At 30.9% G+C, this 23963-nt stretch overlaps 2 protein-coding genes across 4 annotated transcripts; one reads left to right on the top strand and one right to left on the bottom strand.

Moving 5' to 3' along the window:
- The first annotated feature begins 6603 nt into the window (after window positions 1-6603).
- On the top strand, window positions 6604-11468 carry LOC114415615 (polyadenylate-binding protein-interacting protein 12-like). 3 transcript variants are annotated; one of them, XM_028380391.1, is made up of 12 exons: window positions 6604-6859; window positions 7010-7020; window positions 7094-7659; window positions 7740-7850; window positions 7953-7997; window positions 8086-8158; window positions 8236-8348; window positions 8461-8520; window positions 8645-8692; window positions 8875-8943; window positions 10882-10943; window positions 11050-11468. In XM_028380391.1, the coding sequence occupies exons 3-12, from the start codon at window positions 7162-7164 to the stop codon at window positions 11105-11107; spliced, it is 1137 nt and encodes a 378-aa protein (XP_028236192.1). In that variant the 5' UTR covers window positions 6604-6859; window positions 7010-7020; window positions 7094-7161; the 3' UTR covers window positions 11108-11468. The 3 variants fall into 3 exon arrangements, with proteins under 3 accessions (XP_028236192.1, XP_028236191.1, XP_028236190.1); XM_028380390.1 differs by having other exon boundaries at window positions 6958-7020; window positions 7102-7659; XM_028380389.1 differs by having other exon boundaries at window positions 6607-6859; window positions 6958-7020.
- A 6216-nt stretch (window positions 11469-17684) lies between these two features.
- On the bottom strand, window positions 17685-20136 carry LOC114415613 (RNA-binding protein 24-A-like). The gene is made up of 6 exons (XM_028380388.1): window positions 19509-20136; window positions 19275-19404; window positions 18997-19111; window positions 18742-18781; window positions 18317-18518; window positions 17685-18215 (listed from the first exon to the last, which is right to left on the bottom strand). The coding sequence occupies exons 1-6, from the start codon at window positions 19689-19691 to the stop codon at window positions 18145-18147; spliced, it is 741 nt and encodes a 246-aa protein (XP_028236189.1). The 5' UTR covers window positions 19692-20136; the 3' UTR covers window positions 17685-18144.
- Between the last annotated feature and the right edge of the window lie 3827 nt (window positions 20137-23963).

The following is a 23963-nucleotide window of genomic DNA, read 5'->3' as shown; positions in this document are numbered from 1 at the left end:
AAAAACATATTCAAGCCTCTAACTCTAATGAAAATGCAATGAATTTGAGAGTGTCATGTCTTGGTAGGATTGTGTTTGGTCCACAAGACCACTGGCACACTTGTGGCTGAGAAATAACCAATGTCATAAGAATCGCATCAGTTTCTGTATTAATAAAAGTATACTAGTAATTTGTTCACAATTTATTAATCTGATCCTATTTAAATAACTGTTAAATTAGTGAAAACTAAATATATATTTTTAATTTTATATATAGGAGTGTTTACGAACTAGGGGTTAGAATTTCAAAGTGTTGAACTACTGTTGAAATTATTTAACGTATTACTTTCAAGATACATATTTATTTGTTTGATCTTTTTTCATATTTATTTTTTTGACATGTTTATAATATTAATGAATCAAATTTTGTTTATTTATTTCAACAAATCTAGTTGTAATAAAATTTATTATAAGATATTAGTTTGTAGGAAATAATTGTGATTGAGACTAGTATAGTAAATCTCATTGAAAAATATTTTATTTTAATTTGTATTAGTTTATTTTAGAATATTATGTTGACGGTATTAAATAAATCAATTTGACTAATTTCATATATTTGATAATATTGTATTAATTATATTAAAGATTTGGATGAATCATGATATGAAATAATAATTTTAAGGAAAATAAATGAATTTAAATGAATAACTCGTTAGTATGAATCAAACCAAAATGCGGGTCTTATTCACCTTGAACCGGCCGGCAAATACCTACTTATATAACAAACAAAATAATAGATTTCCCTACAAATTACTAGATAGCATATTAACATAAAATTGTAAGAAAAATCAATTTAGTAATTTTTTTAATTAATTAATATAAAAGAATCATATTTGGCCATGTTTGATATAAGATTTTTGAGGAATTTATAAACTCCTTTGACTAGTTTATAAGCTATTTGTTTTATAAGTAAACTTATTTTAATAATTTATTTTTTAGAAGAAGTTACTTGAATTAACTTTGAAAACTTATGAGTTTTTTTCTTCATAATTTTATCTTTAGTATTTTATTTAAAATTCCGTTTTACACATACATTTCTTGTACGAGTGTTATTTAACAAAGGTTTATGAATAAAAAGCATAAGAAATACTCCAGTTCAAATCCGTTTTTGCCATTAAATTTGTTTTGTTTTATTATGTTCTTTATCAATTCAATTCTCTAATTGATCGGTTTGAGAGTTGATTAAACCGATTATTTGAGCAATTATCATTTTAAACGGTCAAAGAGAGAAAATTATTTTCATCTTGTGCAAGGATCCTGGTAATTCCTTCCCCCACACTATAAAGCATAAGCACGCTGATTTAATTGTTGGGCATATAAGCTTGTGTGGTTAAAAAGAAACAAAAGGTGAAAACATGTCACGTGTTTGATTTATTTTTTTTACCGATAAACTAATAATTAATATTTGTGATAAAAAATATTGATTTAATTCTTTTCTTTTAATAGAGATAAATTTATTTTCATCTTGTGTTTATTTTTTAGTACATTTTAAATGCGTGTCTTATTCACGTGCAACAATAATTAACCTTCGAATATATAGAAAACCATAGCTTAATGCAACTTTTTGATAGTTTTCAACGAGTATTTTTATCATCTACGAAGAGTCATTTAGAATATGTTTGCGGTACATTTTAATAGAATTGTTTTAAAATTAATTAATATTAAAATAATTGGTTTTAAAATAATTGAAGTTTGAATGATTAAGTATTTGTAATATTTCAGATTTATAGGAATACTAATATTTTAGCATTACAATAAGGAGTGACATTAAATAAAATAAAAAGAAATCATTGAAATAACTAGTCATACAATAACACGGATGTTAATATTATCACAAATCTTCAGGTGCTCTTAAACTTGTTCTTCTTCTCTTTTTTTGTTTTAGTCCATCTGTCGATGTTTAGTTAAGATATATGAATATTTATGTGGAAGCTTCATCGTTTTCAACGCAAAGCATCTTCTCCACCAAACTCAAAGGGCACGTGGACGCTTGAGAAGCGGGTCGTTACATAACCCTAGTGGAGTAATCAAAATGCAAGGCCGTTGTGTTATAGTTTATTTTACTTACAACCAAATAAACACACAACAATAATTTCTCGTTTTCATCCGTTGTTATAATATTTTTTAAAAGGTTAAAATATATATTTTTCTTATAAAATTAAAAATATCCGAATTTTATTCCGATAAAAATTTTAGTATTTTTTTTTTGTCTTCAATTGATTCTCATTTCTTGTACATATGTGTCACTTTTTCATTGGTCCATTATTGATTATTCTCCTTATAATTTATAAAAGTTAAAATCTGTTACAAATTATAAAAAAACTCCCACAAATTTTTTAACCTTTTGTCCCTAATCTTCTTCGAATCATCATACGCATTTGATTTTGCAGCCAACATGGACTTGAAGGCCCATTAGGTTCCATTATTTTTTAAAAATTTTCTAACGATTGAGTGAATGTGGATTGTTCAAGCAGGTCGTGGAATGCAAATGCCAAGGAACTTAATGCCCCAAATGTTTCCTTTGAAATTTCCCATTTTTGGCGCCACGAGATTTGTCCCAAAACAAGCATTTAATTTGTCTCTTGTTGTAGAATCACTTGATCTGTGAGTTGAAACTGTTGTTTTCTCTACCATTTTTAGGATTTTCTCTCCTCCACTGAGAGTGTTGTTTTCTTTTTACCATTGAGAGTTTGGTTGTTGAGACTAAGTGAAACAATTGTGAGGGTTGTGAGAGAGTCTAAGGAACATGGTGAGTTCACTAGAGGATGAGATGAAGAGTGCAAAATCATGAAGTTGTTTCCATTAATTTTTTAATGGCATAGCCAGGCCAACTAGGACTAATGATAATTTTGAGTTGGAACTGTCAGAGTTTGGGCAACCTATGTGTAATTCTTGTTCTTATGGACCTCATTTAGAGCCATAAACGGGATGATATGTTCTTATTAGAAACATTGATACATGCAAATTAAGTGGAAGAAATAAAAAGGGTAGTCGAGTTTTATAATTAATTTGCAGATGATAGAGAGGGTAGGAGCGAGGTCTTGCTTTGTTTTGGAATAATAAGATCAATTGTCAAATTACGAATTATTCTATAAATTTTATCAATGTAATGGTTGTTGATGATAATAATAAAAAGTGGAGATTTATTGCTTTGTATGGGCTTCCTAAAAGCCATAGAAGGAAAGATTCCTAGAACATGCTTATAAATCTTCGTACTATATCATCTCTCCCTTGGTGTGTTATTGGTGATTTTAATGACATTTTTTTCCATATGATAAATGTAGAAGAATGGATCATCCGTCTTGGCTAATCAATGGATTCAGGAGAGCTGTGTTAGATTGCAATCCGGTGGGCATTCCTATGATGGGATATCCTTTCACTTGGTCACATAGCAAGGGTACTATTAATGGTGTGGAAGAGAAACTATATTGTGTCTTGGTCACTAGTGACTGGTTAGACTATTATCCTGATGTAAAATTTTGAAATTCAATAGCATTTACCCAAGAAGCATCAAACCATCACCATATAAGGATAAGGTTTAAATTCGAAAATGTCTGGTTGTTGTTGGAGGAAGATGTAAAGGAGATAGTGAAAGGCGACTAGAATAATTCAAGTGAAGTTGATTTCATCGGTAAAATTCGAACCTGCCCAGAGAAATTAGAGGCTTAGGGGAGCTACATTATAATGAGATTTCAGGAAGATATTAAAAGAAGCAAACATAAATTGGAGGATCTGAGCTGAGGAGGAAAATGTTGAGGAATTTAAAAAGAAGAAGGAGGAACTAACAAAACTATTACTTCAGGATGAGACATTCTAGAAATAAAGATCCAAGGTGCACTGGCTTAAGGAGTGAGATATGAATACAAAATTCTTCCACTCATATGTTACTTCTAGAAAAAGAAAAAAAAAAAGGAGATTAACCTAAAGGATAAGGAGGGGACAATAGTGGAAGACCAAGAAGGGATTTATAAGTTAACTTTTGATTATTATGCAGGTTTTGTAGGAGGCCATTATGTTGTGATTATGAACAAAATTACTAGCAAAGTTTTGAATGATAACAATTGTAGGCCATTATGTTGTTATTATGTTGAAGTGATTGGCTGATCAAGATATTGAGATAAAAAACAATTATTTGCATAAAAAAATTACCTTGTTGTATTCGAGCTTAATCGTGTATACTCTCTTAACAAAATTACCTTGTTGTTTTGAATATTGAATTTATTCAAACTGTTATTTGGAAATCTAGAAGTGATTTAGTGACAATAGAATACTTAGGTGTTTCTTAATATAGGGGGGGGTGAGATTAAGTGTGTGTCAAAAGTGATATAGAGAGTACTTGTTGTATCCATAGGTGAAAGGGTAAAAACTTATTTGCAATAATTTTTTATTAGTGGAACCCTTCAAGGATTTGAAAAGAATTGGACGTAACTTAAGAATTTGAGTGAATCAGTATAAATCTTGTGTTTTTACTTGGCGTTCTGATATAACTTGTTTTCATCTTAAGTTGTTTCTTTCACATACTAGACACATAAGTTTTTGTGAAACATCTTTTGTGAAAATCTATTTTTTAATCGATTGGACATTCTCTTGAATAGCATCTCTTTTGAACTTAGAACAGTTTTGTTATTATAAAAATCTCCATCTTGCAAAAAAGAATTTGTTTTATCTCTCACACTATTAGATCCCCCTTCCAATGAGTTAATCGTATTTCATAAAAGACCGAGTTAATCCTTTGATCGATCTCTTGATCCTCTATGTACATAATGTCTGAACATCCTTGATAGGATATGTTGAAGTGAAAAAAGTAAGAGAACAATTAAGTTTAAACTCTCTTTTCACCTGAAAATACGCACCATTGTTGTGTGCAAACTTGCTTTGTGCAAAAGTTGATGTAACTAGTAAAGACAACACAAGAAGTGTGGCTTAAAGAAGATGAGCAGAATCAGACTTGCATTTAATGCTCCTAAAGGACGCCTACTCCAGATGCTACAAAAGATGCAAACAAATATTATTTAGAAACAACGATTACTTGCTGAATAAGCCTACAAATACCAAAAGAGTTGAATTGTTGAAGTTATGGATTTTGAGCTATATATTCTCTCATACCTTTAAGTTCTTTGTATTCAAAATTTCTTAAGTTGTAAAAACTCTCAAAACACCTTGCATATCCTAAGAGAAAAAAGATAGTGTGCTTACCTTGTAAATTTGTTTTAGCATATGTCTATGTGGTTCTTTTTTAATAGATTTGTTTTAGAACCAAAAATGACTTAGTAGAAAAAAAAGCTTGGGTTGAAAAAACTTGGGATAAGCTTTGTGTAAGAGTTAGAAATGAAAGTGAAAAAATATTAGTATCTTTATTGAAATACAATGGAACTTGGTAGTTTGTGAAAATTGAACATTATTTTAATGATTGAAACAAATTAGTATAAAATTTCTCTATGTAACTAACTCTAACTTTGGGTTGTGTTTTGATCCTTTGTGAAAACTTTTTTTTTTAATTTTGTTCAAATTTTCGTCTGATCTTAAAGGTTTTGTGAATAATCTTGTTTGCACTTTTTCTATCGACAGACAATAACTTTGTTTTACCAAAAAGGTTACAAATTTTTTTAATATTACAATTCAACCTCCATCAATGTGTTCCTTTTTGCCTTTTCTAAGGCCTTTTTCATTAATAGCAAGAAGAAAATTATTGCTACAAATGTTATTGCTAACATGGTTCACCACGTTAGACTTGTGTTTGCTTCCATAATGAATAAATCTTTCTATTCCGGTGTTACCTTTGACATTGTTGTCCTATTTATCCTCATTATCTCATCGTCTTTGGATTTGTTGTCTTCGCTGAGAGCTATGACACTACCATTCCTACTCTACTTGTGAGCATCGGGTAAGTCTTAGTGTCAATGAAGACGTTAGTCCTTGATAATAAAGAAGTTAACAAATTCTCAAAAAATTATTTTTAAATAATTTATTTTTTCATTTTAAGTCAATAATTTTAATTTTGTTATAAGTGAAATTTTGATGCTGACTATTAATTGGAGAATATGAACCTAAACCATTTATTATGAAAAGGGGAGCGGGAGCCAAAGTGCGTGTGCGCACGCACACATAAAGAGTGTCTATTTGCGCATGTTATTTTTCTTATGTATTAAAAATACAATTGACTTTTTTGTTATGTATTAACAATGCATATGACTAATAAAATATGATAAACAATAAAAAAAATGTTTCAAACAACTTTATCATATTTTTTTTACTACTAAAAGAGTCTTTAATGTAATTTTTTTATTAAGTAAATTATTAAAATAAATTTCTAATTTCAATTGAAAAAAAATTCAATGTTACATCTAAATTATTGTTTATAAAAAGACTTCTCCAACCTATCATTTTCAATGTGAAAATAAATGAAAAGATAAAAGCAAAAACGTACAGATACATGTTCAATAAATTTTTGTAGCCTCCCTGACTTTCATCATCCTTAACACTTTTCTTAAACAAGTGACTGACTAATTAGCGCCTTTAAATTGTCAAATCCTCGGCATGCCTACCTTTTGTTGGATTTGGAATTTACCATGTATCCTTGGGGATGCATTGCATGAAATGTATGATGGATGACATGTAAAATGGGCAGTTGTGGAAATTAACGAAATTTTGGGTCCATTTTTTTTATATATTATTTCTTTTATAGGTTCATCATCATCATCAAATTGGGACGTTGTTCTCAGGAAGGTCCAAAAAGTCAGTGCAGCGAAAACGGACGATCCGAAGAATACCCTTTTCATCTCTCTCTACAATAATCATCCTCTTCCTCTTCAGTAAATTAGTAAGATAAACCTCCTTCTCTTTCACAAATTTCTTGTTTTTCCTTACATGAATAACAAGGTTAATTGATAATTGTTCTTTTGTGGGGTTTTGGAGTAGTTGTACCTGACGATCTTCTCGGTTTGATCTTATATCAATGGAAAATTTTTAGACAGAACTCGGGTATGCTTTCTTTTCCAAACATGCTTTTCTGGGTCAATTGTTGTTTTTTCTTTTACTGATCTCTTTGACACAGATTCACAGGGAAATCTAATTGCATAGGAACAGTAAAGACAACACCTTTTTATCTCTACACAAGTGATTATGGCGGTTGCTGAGAATGTTGGGGCCAAAATCGGTTCTTCCAGTCAAAATTTAGAAAACAGTGTAGTATCATCGGACTCGGGCGAGGTTGAGAAATCAAAACCCAGAAGTGGGTCCATCAACGACGATCAGAAGCTGAACATCGGTGTCTTCAACCACCAAGATAGAGTTCCTGGCACTATGCCAGTGCCCAATAGCAATTATAACTACAATGCCCAAATGGGTCAGATGCACGCAAATGGGGTGAACAATGATGGGTATGGGATGAATGGGGTCATGAGTGGGGAGAATGAGGGTGAGAGTTTCAAGCGTGATATGAGGGATTTGGAAGAGCTTTTGTCAAAGTTGAATCCCATGGCTGAGGAATTTGTGCCCCCATCACTAAGCAATACTCATGGCTACCTAGCTGGACCCGGTGCCGGCGCCGGGTTTGGTTACCCTAATAATTTTATACTGCTCAATAACTTTGGTAACGCTAACGGCCAAACTAACAGAAGGGTATGAATGAATTGTTTTGATTTCCTTGGTTGTTTATTCTGTTGCCGATTTTCATTACCATGTTTTCACTTGTGTTGCAGAGGAAGAATGGCTATAATCAAGGGAAGCGAAGAGTGAATCATAAAATGGATATGGAGAAAAGAGAAGAAATGACTAGGAGGACTGTTTATGTGTCTGACATTGATCAACTGGTACAAATTTTAGCTTTGGAGCGGATTCTCTTGTTTCGGTGCCAATACAATGTCTGGCACGTGTATTCATTCGAAGTCTTTTGGTTTTTTGTTGTAATGTAGGTTACTGAAGAGCAGTTGGCGGCACTCTTTCTTAACTGTGGCCAGGTAGAAATGGTTACGGTGTGCTCGCTTTTCTTCTTAATAATTGTTGACCGTGTTATTGATTGAATCTACTCCACTTTCCTGACTATAGGTTGTTGATTGCCGTGTTTGTGGGGATCCTAATTCTATTCTCCGGTTTGCCTTCATTGAGTTTACAGACGAAGGTAACATGACCGCCAAATGTATGCATCTTTGTGATTATTATTAACATTTCACTGTATTAACAGTGTTGTGCCTGCAGAAGGTGCAAGGGCTGCTTTGAACCTGTCTGGAACCATGCTTGGATATTACCCGTTGAGAGTGCTACCTTCAAAAACTGCTATTGCCCCTGTTAATCCAACATTTTTGCCCAGGGTAATGTTTCTTCTTTGTTAGAGTTGCCTATTACATTTAAAAGATGATTGACCAGAGTAGCTGATAATGCATCTCTTTGGTCTGACCTATCTAACGGTGCTATATTTCTCAGTCTGAAGATGAAAGGGAGATGTGTTCAAGAACAATTTATTGCACAAATATTGACAAGAAGGTAGTTTAGCATTTGACCTTTTCTTATAATCTTGCTGGAGGAAATGCTCTGTATTTTTTCACCTCTGTTTTGCTACGACTAAGACTCATAATTCTTAAAATTTCCATTCTTGTTCCCTCTGCAGCTTACTCAAGCCGATGTCAAACACTTCTTTGAATCTATTTGTGGAGAGGTTTGTAGCTTTTCATGGAACTAGGCTTTTAACGTTTATTGTTGATTGAATTTTAAGTATCATATGAGGTATTTCCCACTATTTTTTGGTGTATTCATCTGGGTTCAATGTTTGAGTTTTTGTTATTGGTTGAATTTAATTATCTTGTAAAATGTTTCCCATCATTTTGGTGTGTTATTCAGGTTCAACGGTTGAGGCTTCTTGGAGATTACCATCATTCAACTCGAATTGCTTTTGTTGAGTTCACAGTGGTAATAACTCATTAACTTTCTAACCTTATATTTTTATCCAACTCTCCCCTGGTTTACATAGCTGTTTTTTAGCATTATCTATCCGTTTGTGAAGTTATAACCCTTGCTCCTGAAAACTTCTTCAATCTGTTTGTGATTCTTGTGGGTGCACTTGTGTCAATAAATGCGTTTGTAGTAATAACTCCGCATTACTTGCTAAAACTGTCCTTCTCCATGTAAGGAGAATATAACCAGAAGAGAAGAGAGAAATAAATCTTGCTGATGATAGCTTTTGCTGGAGTTTTTTAACCTTTCTGTCTTAGGGGTTTGATAGCAAAGGGCATTTATTTAGTTGTTTTTAGGGAATATTGTTTGGAAATTAAAGGGAAAGCAATCTGTCAAATGTGCAGCAAAAAAGCATTGTCTCTCTACTTGTGTGATTCTTGTGGGTGCACTTGTGTCAATAAATGCGTTGTAGTAATAACTTTGCACTTACTAAAACTGTCTTTCTCCATGTGAGAAGAATAACCAAAAGAGAAGAGAGAAATGAATCTTGCTGATATTAGTTTTTGCTGGAGGTTTTAAACCTTTCTCTCTTAGCTGTTTGATAGCTAAGGGCATACCTTTCCAGTCCTAGGTAGGATCTTGATTTGGACTACATTGGTCATACCTATTTGTTGGGCAATTATAACATCGAATGGCTTCAGGTGGCAAATCCTCTTTGGAGATATTCAAACTTACTTCTTTGCTCATCCACGAAGAGCAAGTGAGAGAAGGATGGAGCATTACTCACTATTAACCATGGAATATGCATTGGAATCACTATAATATGGGCCTTACATATTAAATTAGTTGCTTGTCCCTATAATTACTTGTTTTAAGCAGCAGTTTGTTGGTGTAAAATCCACTCTATTGATATGGCCTGCATTGGGCATAGCTAGTGCTCTAAGGTGTAATTAGAGCAACCAGAGAGGAGGCAAAGAGTGGGATGGCAAATTGATGCGTATGGTTTTAAGAGGCAGTTGATAGTCTTTGATCTGGTACTTTAGTATGCTTTTCACCTTTAGAAGTCAAAATGAATAAATACAGTTCTTGATGCTCAGCGACTCATTCCAATTTACACGTATTGTGAATGAGTATGGTGCTTCGTTGATCTTGTGGTTAAGAGATGCATATCTGTGGATTCTTTTGCAACTGTAGTTGATGAAGGATATGGCAACATACATTTGCTGTTATATTTTTTTTTACGGTGGGATAACTTTGGTCTATGAAAGGTTAGTGGCCCTTAGGCTTGCTAATGTTATTTTCAGGAATCATGCGATATGATGGAGACTTCTGGTTCAACCATGTTGATTTGTCTTTCATTTCAAGCATCCGTGCTTGGGCTTCCTTAGTTTGAATTGGTGGGGCTAGTAAGCTTGTTGGACTTTGTTTTGACCTTAGATTTAAATTTAATAAACTTTTGAGGGTGAATTTCAGTCTGTATAGAGCATTTCTGTGCAATGCTTACACCCCCTTGTGTTTCCATATCCTTCTGCTTTTTTGTTATCTTCTTTTGGCTATTCTCAATTATTTTCTTCACTTTTCCCTGCAAATTGTTTTGAATGCAATGAAGCTCTTGCACAACAAGATGATGCTTCTTTTACTATGTGAATTGTGAAGCTCTGTTAGTTTTAAATTCTCTCTGTCTATGATATATCTGTGCCATTGGTTTTGTTCTTAACTGGTGTGATCCTGAACTTCACTCCTCTAGTAAAATGCCTTAATGCAAGGGTTTAAGTGATTAAAGTTCTGTGTCTTTGAAAATTTTCAATTTCTTTTTCTTTTAAGAATTATCTGTTATGCTTACAGGTAAGTATTAACAGTTGTCTCCAAATATATTTTGTCTATTGTTTGCTTTGCCTTTTGTCTTTTCTTTTTCGACTATCTGAAAGATTTTCTTTTGCTTCATTCTTTCAGGCTGAGAGTGCAATTGCAGCTCTAAGCTGTAGTGGGGTGATTCTGGGTTCACTGCCCATAAGGTTGAATTGATAAATTTCTCTTTGATTTCAACTGTTCTAAAAACTTTAGAAACTTTCTAATGTCATTTCAATCATTCTTTTGTCTGGTCTGGTATCTGGTATGCAGGGTAAGTCCATCGAAGACACCAGTTCGATCACGTGCTCCTCGCCCTACTATGCACTGAATCAACTTTCCATGTTTCTGGGGTTGATTGCTGCTGAGATATATTTACATATATATATATACATAGAAACAGCTGTGTTCTAAGGAACATGTGGCATTTAGTTGGTACTTTTGTCCTCATGTCTTACAGTATGGTTACTTTGCTTCCCCTTGGGGGATTATGGTTCTCTGTTTTAGCTTGTAGTCGGATCGAACTTTGAGGATCTTGATGACTTAATTATGATGCACAATGTGTTGTGTTGATCATGCAAGGAGAGAAGTTTATGGTTGGATGTTTCTAACATCTGGAATTTTATTTTAAAGAAACATGTTACAAAGCCCTTCGTTATTCGTGATGTGTTTATCATGGATATTTGTTTCCATCTTTTCTCGTATGCCATATGAAATAGTGGCTGTTTCTCTGTTAGTGTTAGGTGTAGTTTGTTTAACACCTAGCTTTGTCGGCTATCTGTTGTCTTAATTGTGTTTGCCATCTACTACCTGTGAATTTGCATATGCCTATCACCAATAGTTAGTAGTATTGTTTGCTACAGCTATGTTTCTCCCACCAACCCTGGATTTGGACTCGGGTGGAAGCCAACTTTTTTTGTTTTTGGAATGCTTCCAAGCTACCAATGATAATGTGATATTGAAGTTGGAGGCATAGCCGCAATGCGCACATAAGCAACAAAAATTTTTTTGAGGGTTGCTAGCAATACATTTCTTACATTATTGATCAAAATTTGTAGTTAACAGTAAAGAACATCTTCAAAAGAGTAGGTTAAAAAGTGTATTATTAGCATTTTTTAAGTTTATATTCTAATAATCCCCAACATCTAAGACCCTCTTGACTTAAAAAAACAAAGAAGAGTGTTGATATTTTGACATCCTTTTATTTTAAACATTTCACTAACAACTCTTTATTTTCTTTATCTCTCTTCCTATCACAATACTCTTCATACCTATGCTAAAATATATTTTTTCCAAAAAAAAAAAAATACCCTCTTACCAAATAAAGGTGTTCATAGCATGGATTGTGACGGCCCATGACCACCCCGTTACCAAGCTCTTCTTGTTGAGAAAGCCGAACAGCCTAGTTTTTGGGTAGTCCCATTTTCCGTGTCCAATTATCACACCAGACTCAGACATTCTAAACATCGCCTAACCTCAAATCAAATTATTCATTAAGAAAATATTAAAAAAAACTATTCATTGAGAAGAAAATCCTCGCAATCACAAATTCCTTTCAAGAGATTTGAATACCCTTTGTGGTTTATAACCTCAGAAGATTTTCACTCATCTGTATTTACCCTATGATGAGTTGCACCCATAGCCATAGGTCGTCCATCGTCCTTTTGATAAATGAGATTCCACCCTACCTTCACAAGAAAAAGCTTTATTACTAGTATGTCTAGCGTCTACATGTTGATATCCAATATGTTGATATTGTTAAAAAAAACACAAACACACTTCATCTCTTAATGTAATTTCTTATTCCTTTATCTTTTGTTGAATTTCTTTTTGTTAAACTCTACAGGACCCATACAATTATTTTAAAGTCATTCAAGTGGATAACTCATGTAGTGTACAATTTTTTTGTGTGTCAAAATTCTTATGCAATTCATTTACATGAAAAATATTAAGTGAATATTTATCATGATGAAAATTAGAAAAAAAAAAATAGAGTAAGCTCTTGTCTTTGCAGTACTACGGAACCACCTCGAGGTTTGTTTGTATGCATAAGTTGAGTGGAGAGGACGCAAGACGCGGAAATAGAGGGTATGTCTTTTGTTCAGCATGTAGAGAATATAAGATAAGATGGGAGTATGATGCATAGAATAGTTCCAGAATTCTACATTTGTTACATTCCTCTCACCTGAACTGAAACAACAGAGAATAGATGACAGATCATGTACTTTTGTGAGCCTCGTCATTCTTTTTTTTAGTATAAGAGAAAAGCGTTTTATATAACTTAATTTTATTAGATGAAAAATAATAAAATAATTTGATATCTATTCAGTTGGTTTTTTTATTCTTTTTCCTGATAAAACCAGACAAAGGAAGTGATCTTTTATCAATTTATTTAAAATACATACAATTGAATATATCAACTTATATTTATTTTACTGTAAAAAAACTTATATTTATTTTAAACACAAGAGGAGAAAATAATATAATATTCATATCTTTCTCGATAAAATAATCTAATTTAAATTGACAATTTTAAGTTAAATAGACTAAATGACATATTTTAACATAATGGGTGTTTATAAATAAGAGTCACTCATAAATTTGATTTGACCTAAAGACTTATAGATTGAGTTTTTTTTAGAGTTTGGATCAAACTCAATCTAACATATTCAAAGCCACTCATGCATTTGTCGCAAGTTTTAATTTTTATTTGTGAACCTAAATCTATTGCCCAGTTTTATTATTATTAATATTTTTTTGTTGTTATATATATATATATATATATATTATTAGTGATTAGCCATAACATTTTTATAGAGTTCTTTAAATATGTCTTGTATAAAATTAAAAAAGATTTTCAGGATACTATAGAAGTTTAAGTTTATGTCATATATGATGTTGTAAGTTAATTGAATGGTATACTAGGGGCAAGTGTTAAGATTATTATGTGTTGGTTAGAAGTTCTAGTGTTGGGATGTAATAGGATTTAGACCATAACCTTTGCATTATGCATGGCTATTTGCTTCTATTTCACTTTTAAAAAAAATATTTTAAAATTTATAATAAATTTAATTTTCAAACCGTTGATTTAATTTAAACCAATCCGTTTGTGATCAATATTATTTGAATTGAGTTTTTTAAAAAAATTACACAAATTCAATTCAACCTAACTTGTAAAATTTTGATTGGATTGATGAGCACCCCTAACATAAGATAGAAGAACAATATAATATTCACATCCTTAAAAGAGATGAATTTTTTCCTCTAACTTTTTTTAGTCAATAAACAATAAATTTGGTAAATTAATTTTTTAAACCTGTTCTCTCATGAGGACAAAGTATAGCCAAAAGGGCAATGAATAATGAAAGCACATTAATCTTTTGATATTTTTTTTTATAAGAACCTCTCTACATTATTTACTGTATTGTTTTTTTTAACAAATATGTCTTTAAATAGTAAAAAATAATCTAATAAATGGGGTAAATTATTTTCTTAAACTTTCTCTTTTGAGAGGATAAATGTGGTAAATTAATTGTTAGTCAATGAAGAAGAATAAATTTCCCCCTCAGGTAACTTTTATAAGAATCCCTCCTAAGTATTTGCTACATTCTTTTTATGAATGTCCTTAACTGGTTAATAATTTTTTTAGCCAATAGACATTTTTTTCTCTTATGAGGATAGAGTATGGGGAAAGGAAAATGAATAATGGAAAGAACATTGTTGTTTTTAGTTATTTTTTTTATAATAGTCTCAATAAATTATTGACTTTCTTCTAAAAAATTTAATTAACTTAATTAATTTTTAACAAAAAAAGTACTTAACTAGTTAATAATTTATTCTAGTCAAGATAAATGTGGTAAATATTTTTGAGTCAATATAGGAGTGAATAGTAGCTGAAAAGCACATTACTCTCTTAGCTAATTTATAAGAATCCCTCTAAATTATTTGCTTTTTTAAAAAATGTAATTGTCAATAACTTTTTTTAGTCAATAAATAATATATGTGATGATTTTTTTTTCTCTTGTGAGGATAGAGTATGGGCAAAAAAAGATGAATAGTGAAAGCACATTACCGTCTTTGATAATTTTTATAAGAATCTCTCCAAATTATTTACTATATTAATTTTTAACAAAAATGTCCTTAATTAGTTAACAAATTTTTCTAGTCAATAAATAATAAATGTGATAATTAATTTCTTAAACTTTCTCTATTATAAGAATACATGCGGTAAATTAATTTTCAGTCAATATTGCTTAAAAGAACATTACTTTCATAAGAATAAGAGTCCTCCCAATTATTTGGTACATTATATTTAAAAAAAATGTCTTTAATTGGTCAATAACTTTTTTTTATAGTCAATAACAATGATTGTGGTAAATTATTATTATTATTAATTTTTTTTCTCTGGTGAAGATAGAGAGTATGGGCGAAAGAAGAATAAATAACGAAAGCACTTCACTTTGTTTGGTATTTCTGTAAGAATCTCTCTAAATTATGTACTACATATTTTTTTGGAAAAAATATCCTTAATTAGTCAATAAATTTTTGTAGTTAATAAATAATGAATACAATAAATTTATTTCTTAAAATTCCTCTTTTATGAGGTAAATGTGATAAATTAATTTCTAGTCAATAAAGGAGAATGCTTAGTTGCTAAAATATGTTTTTTTTCTCACAAATATGAAAATATTTAAAATTCATCCATGCAAAATTTTTAATATATTTTTTATCCTCATAAAATTGAAATGTATTATTTTTCGTTAGGAGTAAGGTTTGAACATCCAAACCTATGTGCATAACTTTTTACATTGGATATATGCATGATCGATATAAAAAATACATATTTTACATTGATTATATGCATAAATAATATAAAAAATATCATATTTACATTAGTTATATTAATTATATGTATAACTAACCTAAAAAATCATCATCATACGTTTAAATTTCTTCAATCTACGCTTGAGCCAAAAAATGATGTATTTTAATTTTGTAAGGACAAAAAATTTACTACAAATTTTGTAGAAATAAATTTTGAACATTTTTATATTTATGAAGATGAAAAATATATTTTAGCCAAATTTTTATAAGCACTCTCCTAAATTATTTTTATATTTTTTTAAATGTCTTTAATTATTTAATAACTTTTTCTAGTCAATAAATAATAAAATGAGTAGTGTATTAATTTCTTAAATTTTCTTTTATGAGGACAAAGTATGAGTGAAATGAATAAAAAAACATTTTTAATAAATTACTAATCATATTAGTTTTTTTAACAATAATTTCCTTTATTAGTCAATGACTTTTTTTATAGTCAATAAATAATAAATGTGATAAGTTATTTTCTTAAACTTTCTCTTTTAGAAGGATAAATGTGGTAAATTAACTTTTAGTCAATAAAGGAGAATGAATAGTTGAGGCAAGTAGATTTGAAAACGGGACGAAAACATGTATGCAAAAACATGTATGTGGTTCCTCATCCTTGCTTCTCCAAAACCACTCTCATCCCATCCTCGATTCCAATGGGTATGAGTTTTTTTTTTCATCGTCATCTTGGTTGGAGATCAGGCATACACGTCCCCAGTCCCTACTCTAATTTTAAAAAATATTTTTTCCCTAAAAAAAACACACATAAATAATTAAATAAAGTTAATATATTATTTATTCAAAGAGCTAAGTTTAGAATGTCAACTTTTCGTAACCTAATATAAAATAATATTTTATAATTTTTTTTCTTTGAAAATCATATTCTCATCACCTAAAGATTATCCCTAGACTCCAGACCTGAGAGAGAGAACATAATTTTTTATAACTTATGTCTAAAAGTCTAAAAATTAATTAAGTAATATAATAATTGCTTGAGAGTTTAGTTTAGTATCAAAAAGAATAGAAATAATAGACAAGAATTATATTTAATAAGATATTTAAGTTAATTTTTAGTTTTTTTATTAGCTGAAAAATTTATTTGTTTGTTTGGTAAATAGTTTTTTAAGTAACTTTTAATATTTTTTAAAATTTTATTTGAATTAACATTTTTTAAAACGTTTAACTTTTAGTTTCTTATTTTTTATATTTTCTTTTATTTTTATATTCAATATATTTATTCAATTTCGTGATTATCATTTTTAAATAAATTATGATTTTATTATTTTTCAATAATTTTATACTTTTAAGCTACTAAAAAGTTAATTTTACTAAACATTTATAATTTAATAAACTAATTTTTCATTTTCAATTATCCACCATAGCTAATTTTTTCATTAGTTTTACCGAAGATGGTCTTGGTTTCAGTTAGATATGTTATAGAAAATATTGACTAACTGTTTTCCGTCGCGGTTGTTTGTGAAAGTGGATAACAAGGTATGAAAGCTACATGCCCTACAGAGTCGGTCAGCATTTTTAAAAGGAAGCTCTTTTCTTTATATAGCATATTACCTGCTCAACATGGCCCATGTATACTTTCTGGATAAGTTTTTGGTAAACTTTGCTTTCAAATTGATTAAATTAACTCTAATTTATTCACATTTTTTGGTACCTTTTCTATACACGACAAAATAATATGAAGAAAAAGACGGACATAAAAAAAATTGTAAATAGGTTGTTATTGGTAGATCATGTCATAATTTTCAAAATCCTGTTTAAAGCTGTATCTTTCTACATAATCCTACTATGTTAAAAATCCATATAAAGTAATTATCTTTATTGACAAAATGATTGGTTATTATATTCAGTTATAAAGTAAAATGTATCAATACTTTATCAGTCTATTACATCGAATTTGAGTACATGATGCTATTGTTAGACTTTTAACATACGTTATCAATGGATAAATTTTAAAGAGAAGCAATTCTAAAAGTTTTACTTCTGCTAAAAAGAGATAGAATTGATATGATCTGGGAAGCATGGAAAGAAATACTGGTATTAATTAATCTTGCAATTTTAGTTCAGCTAACTAACACAAAATAGGAATGCAAAGTATAGGTGTAAGAATAAAAGAATAATAACAAGCAATTTTTTTCGTTTTTTTTTCTTTTTCTTTTTTAACTATAGCTTAGCAGGAATCCAATTTTAAAAAAGAAAACTAAAATGAAAAAAAAAGGAAAACCGAAGAATGAATACTGTGCACCAGAATGCTGAAAAGTAAAAAAATGTTCAAAGACAATGAACAAATCCAGGATTCACTTCATAAGTGTCAGGTCTCTAGGATCAGCTGTTCCATCGATGGGAGATCTCAATACGTTATTGCTTGATTTAGTTCCTTTGCTAGACCACCTCAATGGGAATGTACTTAGAGCTTCCTGGTTTATTCAGCAGTGTCATTTTTCTTTTTTACTTTCTCTATTCTAGTAAATTGACATCATAGCTTTAAGTTGAAGACTTCTGTTCTTGGTGGGATTCTAGCACTCCTGTAGCTGGTACTGTTCCTGTGTCTAATCCTGCTTTCATTCAATGCACAAGGACCTTAAAAATCAGTGAACATTAAAAAAATATTAGTCAAAACAAGGTTATAGCATTGTTTAGAGTTTAGATGCTGAACCAGTGCTGCAAATTGAGGGAGAAGCTGAAATAGGTTCTGAGAAGCCAACAACCGTGAACTCCTGAGGTGACACGTCAGGGGTTTGTGCCTTTTTCACATATGCTGTTGGAATAAACTGTCTACTAAGGCCATAAAAGGGTTGGCAATATGCTGGAAACCAACAGAGTGGAAGCTGCTGTCCACCATAAGCATTATTGTAGTTCTGTAGAGAACAACAAAATTCAAATAAAAAAAAGTTGTGAGGATGGTGATTAGTGGATACAATTTAATCCCTCCTTGTGTCTAATGTATACTAAATTGTCTCCCTATATGAATTGCAATGATTTTATACAAATTTGGTCACATAAAGGTTTCTATCAGATAGATATCCATTTAGCAATTCAAAAGCTGGTATAAAAAGAGAGATACTTCTTGAGCAAACTAACCATTTCATACAAGTCTTGTGGGTGAGGATAACCAGGATACCTGAATGTTGGAGTGATGAAATTCATTTAGAATATGATGATGAATTTGTCAAATAGAGAAACAACTTTCTTTTTTACCTGCAAATGTTAGCTTGTTAATTTTGTTAGAAATGTTAAAGGGGGGTTCGAACCCACGACCGCTCCCCTCTCTTCTCCCACCACTAACCTTATATCTCCTAGAAAAACAGCTTATTATGACATGTTTGAATTGCATACCTGTAGACTGGATGCGGAAATGGGTAGTGTGGTATGTGCTGATTGTAATGAGTGGAAGTTCCTTGCAATGGAATTGGTGCCATATTCCATGAAGGGCTACTGAATTTTTGCCTTCCTGAAACATTTCAAAGTGGGAATAGGCCACAGTAGGAGGAGTAAAAAAAATGTGCAACCATATTAGCCACTATGATGGTTTGCATGCAAGGAATATTGATCGGATTTACATAATCACCATAAAGTAAACTGAGAATTAAAACAAAGAAAGTGAAAGACCTAACCTGTTGTTATAGATGGATCAAATTTCTGTGCACCAAGAGCTGCAAGATTACAGTTAGCTCTCCTTCCATCAATCACAGGATAGGGATTATGACAAGCTCTTATTGCAGAATTTGGGTCCCTGAAGATCACCTACAAAACAAAAAAGTACAAACAGATAATAAAGTGAATAATGGAGTAAAAAACATCAAGAAGTAAAAGACTAAGTGCAGGAATAGTAGAGAAGAGAGTGTTACAAAGCCATATCCTTTTGATCTTCCTGTGATTCTGTCAGTGATGACGACGGCCTCTAAGATCTCCCCAAACTGATCGAAATAGCGTTTTAAAGTATCTCTCTTAGTCTCCCAAGCTAATCCTCCAACAAAGATCTTGGTATAGGTTGTGTCCCCAACTTGTTTTGCAAGGTTTGGACTCATCATCTTGTTTTGTTGCCTTGGATGTGACACCTGAATTCAACTCACAGAGCCCTGAAATAAAGACTTAGACACAGCACAAGTCTAATAAACCAAACCAAGAGAGACAGACAGGATCCTAGAAACAAGATTAGAAACAGGATCAAAAAGTAGTCAGAATAGCCGTTTGGTTTGTGTTGTTTAGCATGAACAGTGAACAATCATTCAATCAAAGTCAATCCCAGAGAAATTCTTCTACCAACAACATGTGCCTCTAGTGATTCTCTCTCGTTCATTATGGCGAGGAAAACTCCATGATTTTCATACTGACGTTTCCTCAGATTCCACGACGAAGATTCCCTTAACAAGAAAGTTAATGAATAGTAATGAAGAGTTGAAAAATGTAAGGAAATAAAAGCAGAGGAACAGAGAAAACTGAAAAAAGGGAAAGAAAATAAAAAAAAAGGAAACTACACAAGAAAATCCAATTCTTTATTTATGCAATATTTTTATTCATGTCATGATACAGAACATAAGAGTTACTTAGAAAGTAGGCAAAATGACAATAGAAGGAGCATGTAAAATAAAACAAATAGTACTGTAAGTAATGTTTTGATGTCTCTCATATATCCTAGCTATAAAAAACAACCACACAGACCTTATTGATGCCGTTAGATCGACCTACATAAATGATTCAAATGACAAAATGTGAAAATCTAATGGTTAATGTGTATTTTTCATTATTAAATTGAGTGTGTAAAAAGTAGTAGTCTACCGTTTTATATGTTTGCCCATATCAAAGATTTCCAAACTTTTAATGGGTCCGAAGATACGTGCCGGGCTGTATTCAACTTTCTTCTATCTTCTCCCGTCTGTTCCATCACTTATTTAATCCCCATTTATTCGTTTTTCCATATTATAATCATATGGAATATGAAATTATGATGCTTACCGCGTGGAATAATGTGTAGATGCCATATGGGGCGTTTGGACCACGCAGAAAAAGAGAAAATACATTGACTGTCTACTCCAACTCCAAACATAATATTCATCTCATTTCCATTTCTGTAAACAGTTAAGAACATAGAGGCAACCAAGCATCAAGTTAATCTCATTTCCATTTATGGTATATAGTATCAAACTATCAATAATGTCCTATTTACCTTGTTATCCATTCAATCTTGTTACCCTTTTGTTTTTTATGTTTAGGGTGGTGCATGGTAAAATTTTGTCTACCACAATCTGGCTTAGCTTTTTAGGTAAGGTACTTTTGATATGAGAAAAAAAAGATGTCACCCCTTTAGGGTTAAACTCAGCCACTTAGGGTACCTTCGAGTTAGAAAAAGTAGTGTTTTTATAAAGTTGCATTCACATGATGATGAGGCATTCTTGACTGGATTAAAGGAGGGTAAAATAAAAGCAGGTGAAAATTATTTTGATGGGTTTTAGCCAACCGCATTCCTTGAATCGAATAATACTTTTTTTTTTATAGGATTCGTTTTAGCATCCAAGGGGGTTTGAGCTTCTATTCCAATAGACAATGCCAAAAACAGAAGAAACTTTATTTCGCATGTCGTATCAAATATATAAAACTATAGACATTTTGGCTATGTTTTACTGCTAAAATGCATAGATAATAACAGAGATTCTTTATTCAATTTACGGACTAGAGCTGAAGCAAATAAGCAATGACATGTTCATAGACTGTGACGATTGTAAAAGAGACAAATTAGATAAATTCACGGCCAGCTAGGCTTCAAAGAAGAGTGTCCACGAGACCACTTGTCTCAATTTTGATATAATATGATTGATGTTTTTTCGGTGAAATAATCTTGTTGACGTTGTTGATACAGGAAAGAAAACACACGTCGCTGCCTAAAGGTTAGATTGTATCAAATTCTCTAATAAAATTATATACATAATTTACCTTTTTTTTTATATAGAAAAGTTTATGAGTTGAATTCCAAAGAGACTTACAAGATCTTAAAAGGTCCCAAATTTCAAAGAATATAAGATATTTATATATTATTTTTATAAAATATCAAACTCTTCCTTGTAATAAACACAAGGTTTTTTTTATAACATAAGAAAAAAGAAAATTTCTTATTTATGGAAAGTTTGTTTCACATAACCATCTTCCATTTCCAGGAATCAAACGCCCTAATAATTTTTATTGTACTGTCTTTTTCTTCCAAATTTTAATATATATATTAAATTAAAATTATTGACTACTTTAAATTTTTATTAATGAAATTTCTTGGTCGACATATTTTAGCAGCTTATCTTTTTAAAATATATTTTTTAATTTATATATTCTTGAAAGTACAACAATTAATTTCTAATTGATTATGATACGAATTTTTATCATACTTATTCAATTGTAATTAGAAAAGATGATTTTAATTTCAATTAAAAAGGTATTTAAAGCATAATTAGTTTTATTACTATTAAGAGAAGTAACATGTATCGTCATTAAGATCATTTATATCGTAATTAAATCAATAACTATTAAAAAAGTCAAATTATATCATAACTAAATAATTAAAATAAAATTGTATATAACAAAATTGAGATTTTTTTAATGTATTTGGTTTAAACTTAGATACAATGAAATCAAAATTTCGTTATTATTTAAATTTAAATACATAATAGTATCATAATTTCATTGTATATTTATACACAATAGAATGTAATTTCATTGAATCTAAAAGTAAAAAAAAAAGTGTGAATGTATAATCACATAAGAAGAAAATAGGGAAAGTGGGAATGTTTGCTGCAAAATAAGGGGGAAGTGAGGAGGGGGAAGGGGGATGAGGTGTAGGAAAAAATGAGGGAGGGAAACAACATTCCTTTCATCAGTTTTTGAAAAAAAAAGGGATGAAAATGGTAAAATAAGAGGTAAGAATAACAATTCTCTAGCACTAGTCCAAATTATTTGCATCCTGTTGGATGGAGTCCAGTCCACCAGGGCCCCACAATCTTGCCCTTTGTGTTTTTCTTCCTGCACTAGCTTTTTTCTTGTACACCCAACAGATTTTGAAAAATTCCAGCATTGTTCTTCTATAAAACTCATATGGATTGTGAATCCATAATATCCATAAGGCTTAACCTATGACTTTCGTATTATTAGCACGACATTCTAACCAACTAAATTAATAATAGATCAATTATATTATAAAATAATTAATGTCGCTATATATAATACTAAATTTTTTAATGTATATTTAATACACATATAAGTTTATATAATAAATTTTGTAACAATTAATTTTAATCTAATAATGTACTTTTTTACATATATAAATTTTAAATAAAAATTATAGATTTATGAATTGACAATAAGATTATTATGGATTTGCAATCCACGTGAGGTTTATAGAAGGGCAATGTTGGAATTGTTCAAAATCTGCTGGGTGTACCGGAAAAAGGCTTGGTGCAGGAAGAAAAACCCTTTCCCTTTCGGACTCAAGCTGCAATTCAATTGACCGTTAAGCCCAATGTGTTTCTAGTTTATAGTTTATGTTTAGATACTTTTTTGTATAATTTATTTATTAGTTTAACGCATCATTCTTTTGAATGAATGAATTTATTGCGTCCTATTTTTAAAGCATTGGTGGAAGAAGGAAAAAATAAGCGTTTATTTAAAGAATTTCATCTACAAAAGTGATTTTCCTATTAATTACCATATCAGCCAGGCAACTATGAAAATGGAGGAGAAAGTCAATTTTAGACGTCATAGCCTTAACCTTTAGATATGATCTTAGCTTCAATAGTTCTATTCCCCCTCCCTAAAAAAAAAAGAAAGATAAATAAATAGAGGAGCATGCATACACCAAATTAAAGTTCCTCACGCAACGTGATACAACACACAAACATATGAAGATGGGAAAGGAAGCGTGACAACACAGAATAACAAAAGGAATTAATCACTGGTGTGGTTTGGCCCTTAAGCAGAAAGGTTTTAATTGCCCTTCTCCTTTTGTCATGTTCCATTGATGAGGTTTGGCTAGCCGCCATCTCCTTTTGTCCTTAACAACCCATTGCATTAGAAACAACTTGCACAACAAGAGTCTAATGTAATCATACATAGAAGAGAAAAGCAAAACAAAAGAAAGAAGCGTGTTGAAATTTTGCTCCTATAAAGGGCACACAAACTAACCAAGAAAAGTTGTTACATGGAAATTAATCATATGCTCTTCTCGAAAGGAACTGTGGGATTAATTTAAAAATCTTGTTGAATTTCGCAAGCAATGACCTTGTTCTTATGGTGTATAGAGTGCGGACCATGGTTCTGGATTG

This window comes from Glycine soja, chromosome 6 (assembly GCF_004193775.1).
Source record: "Glycine soja cultivar W05 chromosome 6, ASM419377v2, whole genome shotgun sequence".
NCBI lineage: Eukaryota > Viridiplantae > Streptophyta > Magnoliopsida > Fabales > Fabaceae > Glycine > Glycine soja.
The sequence above is the reverse complement of the archived record's forward strand: the minus strand, read 5'-3'. Positions and strand labels throughout refer to the sequence as shown.

Excerpts from the sequence above, each read along its gene's own strand:
- LOC114415615 (XM_028380391.1), top strand. The coding sequence starts at position 7,162 with ATGGCGGTTGCTGAGAATGTTGGGGCCAAAATCGGTTCTTCCAGTCAA. Across the intron at positions 7,998-8,085 it reads TCTTTCTTAACTGTGGCCAG|GTTGTTGATTGCCGTGTTTG; the intron begins GTAGAAATGGTT and ends TCCTGACTATAG. Across the intron at positions 10,944-11,049 it reads CTGGGTTCACTGCCCATAAG|GGTAAGTCCATCGAAGACAC; the intron begins GTTGAATTGATA and ends TCTGGTATGCAG.
- LOC114415613 (XM_028380388.1), bottom strand. The coding sequence starts at position 19,691 with ATGATGAGTCCAAACCTTGCAAAACAAGTTGGGGACACAACCTATACC. Across the intron at positions 19,112-19,274 it reads TGATCCATCTATAACAACAG|GAAGGCAAAAATTCAGTAGC; the intron begins GTTAGGTCTTTC and ends GAAATGTTTCAG. Across the intron at positions 18,782-18,996 it reads TTTCCGCATCCAGTCTACAG|GTATCCTGGTTATCCTCACC; the intron begins GTATGCAATTCA and ends TCCAACATTCAG.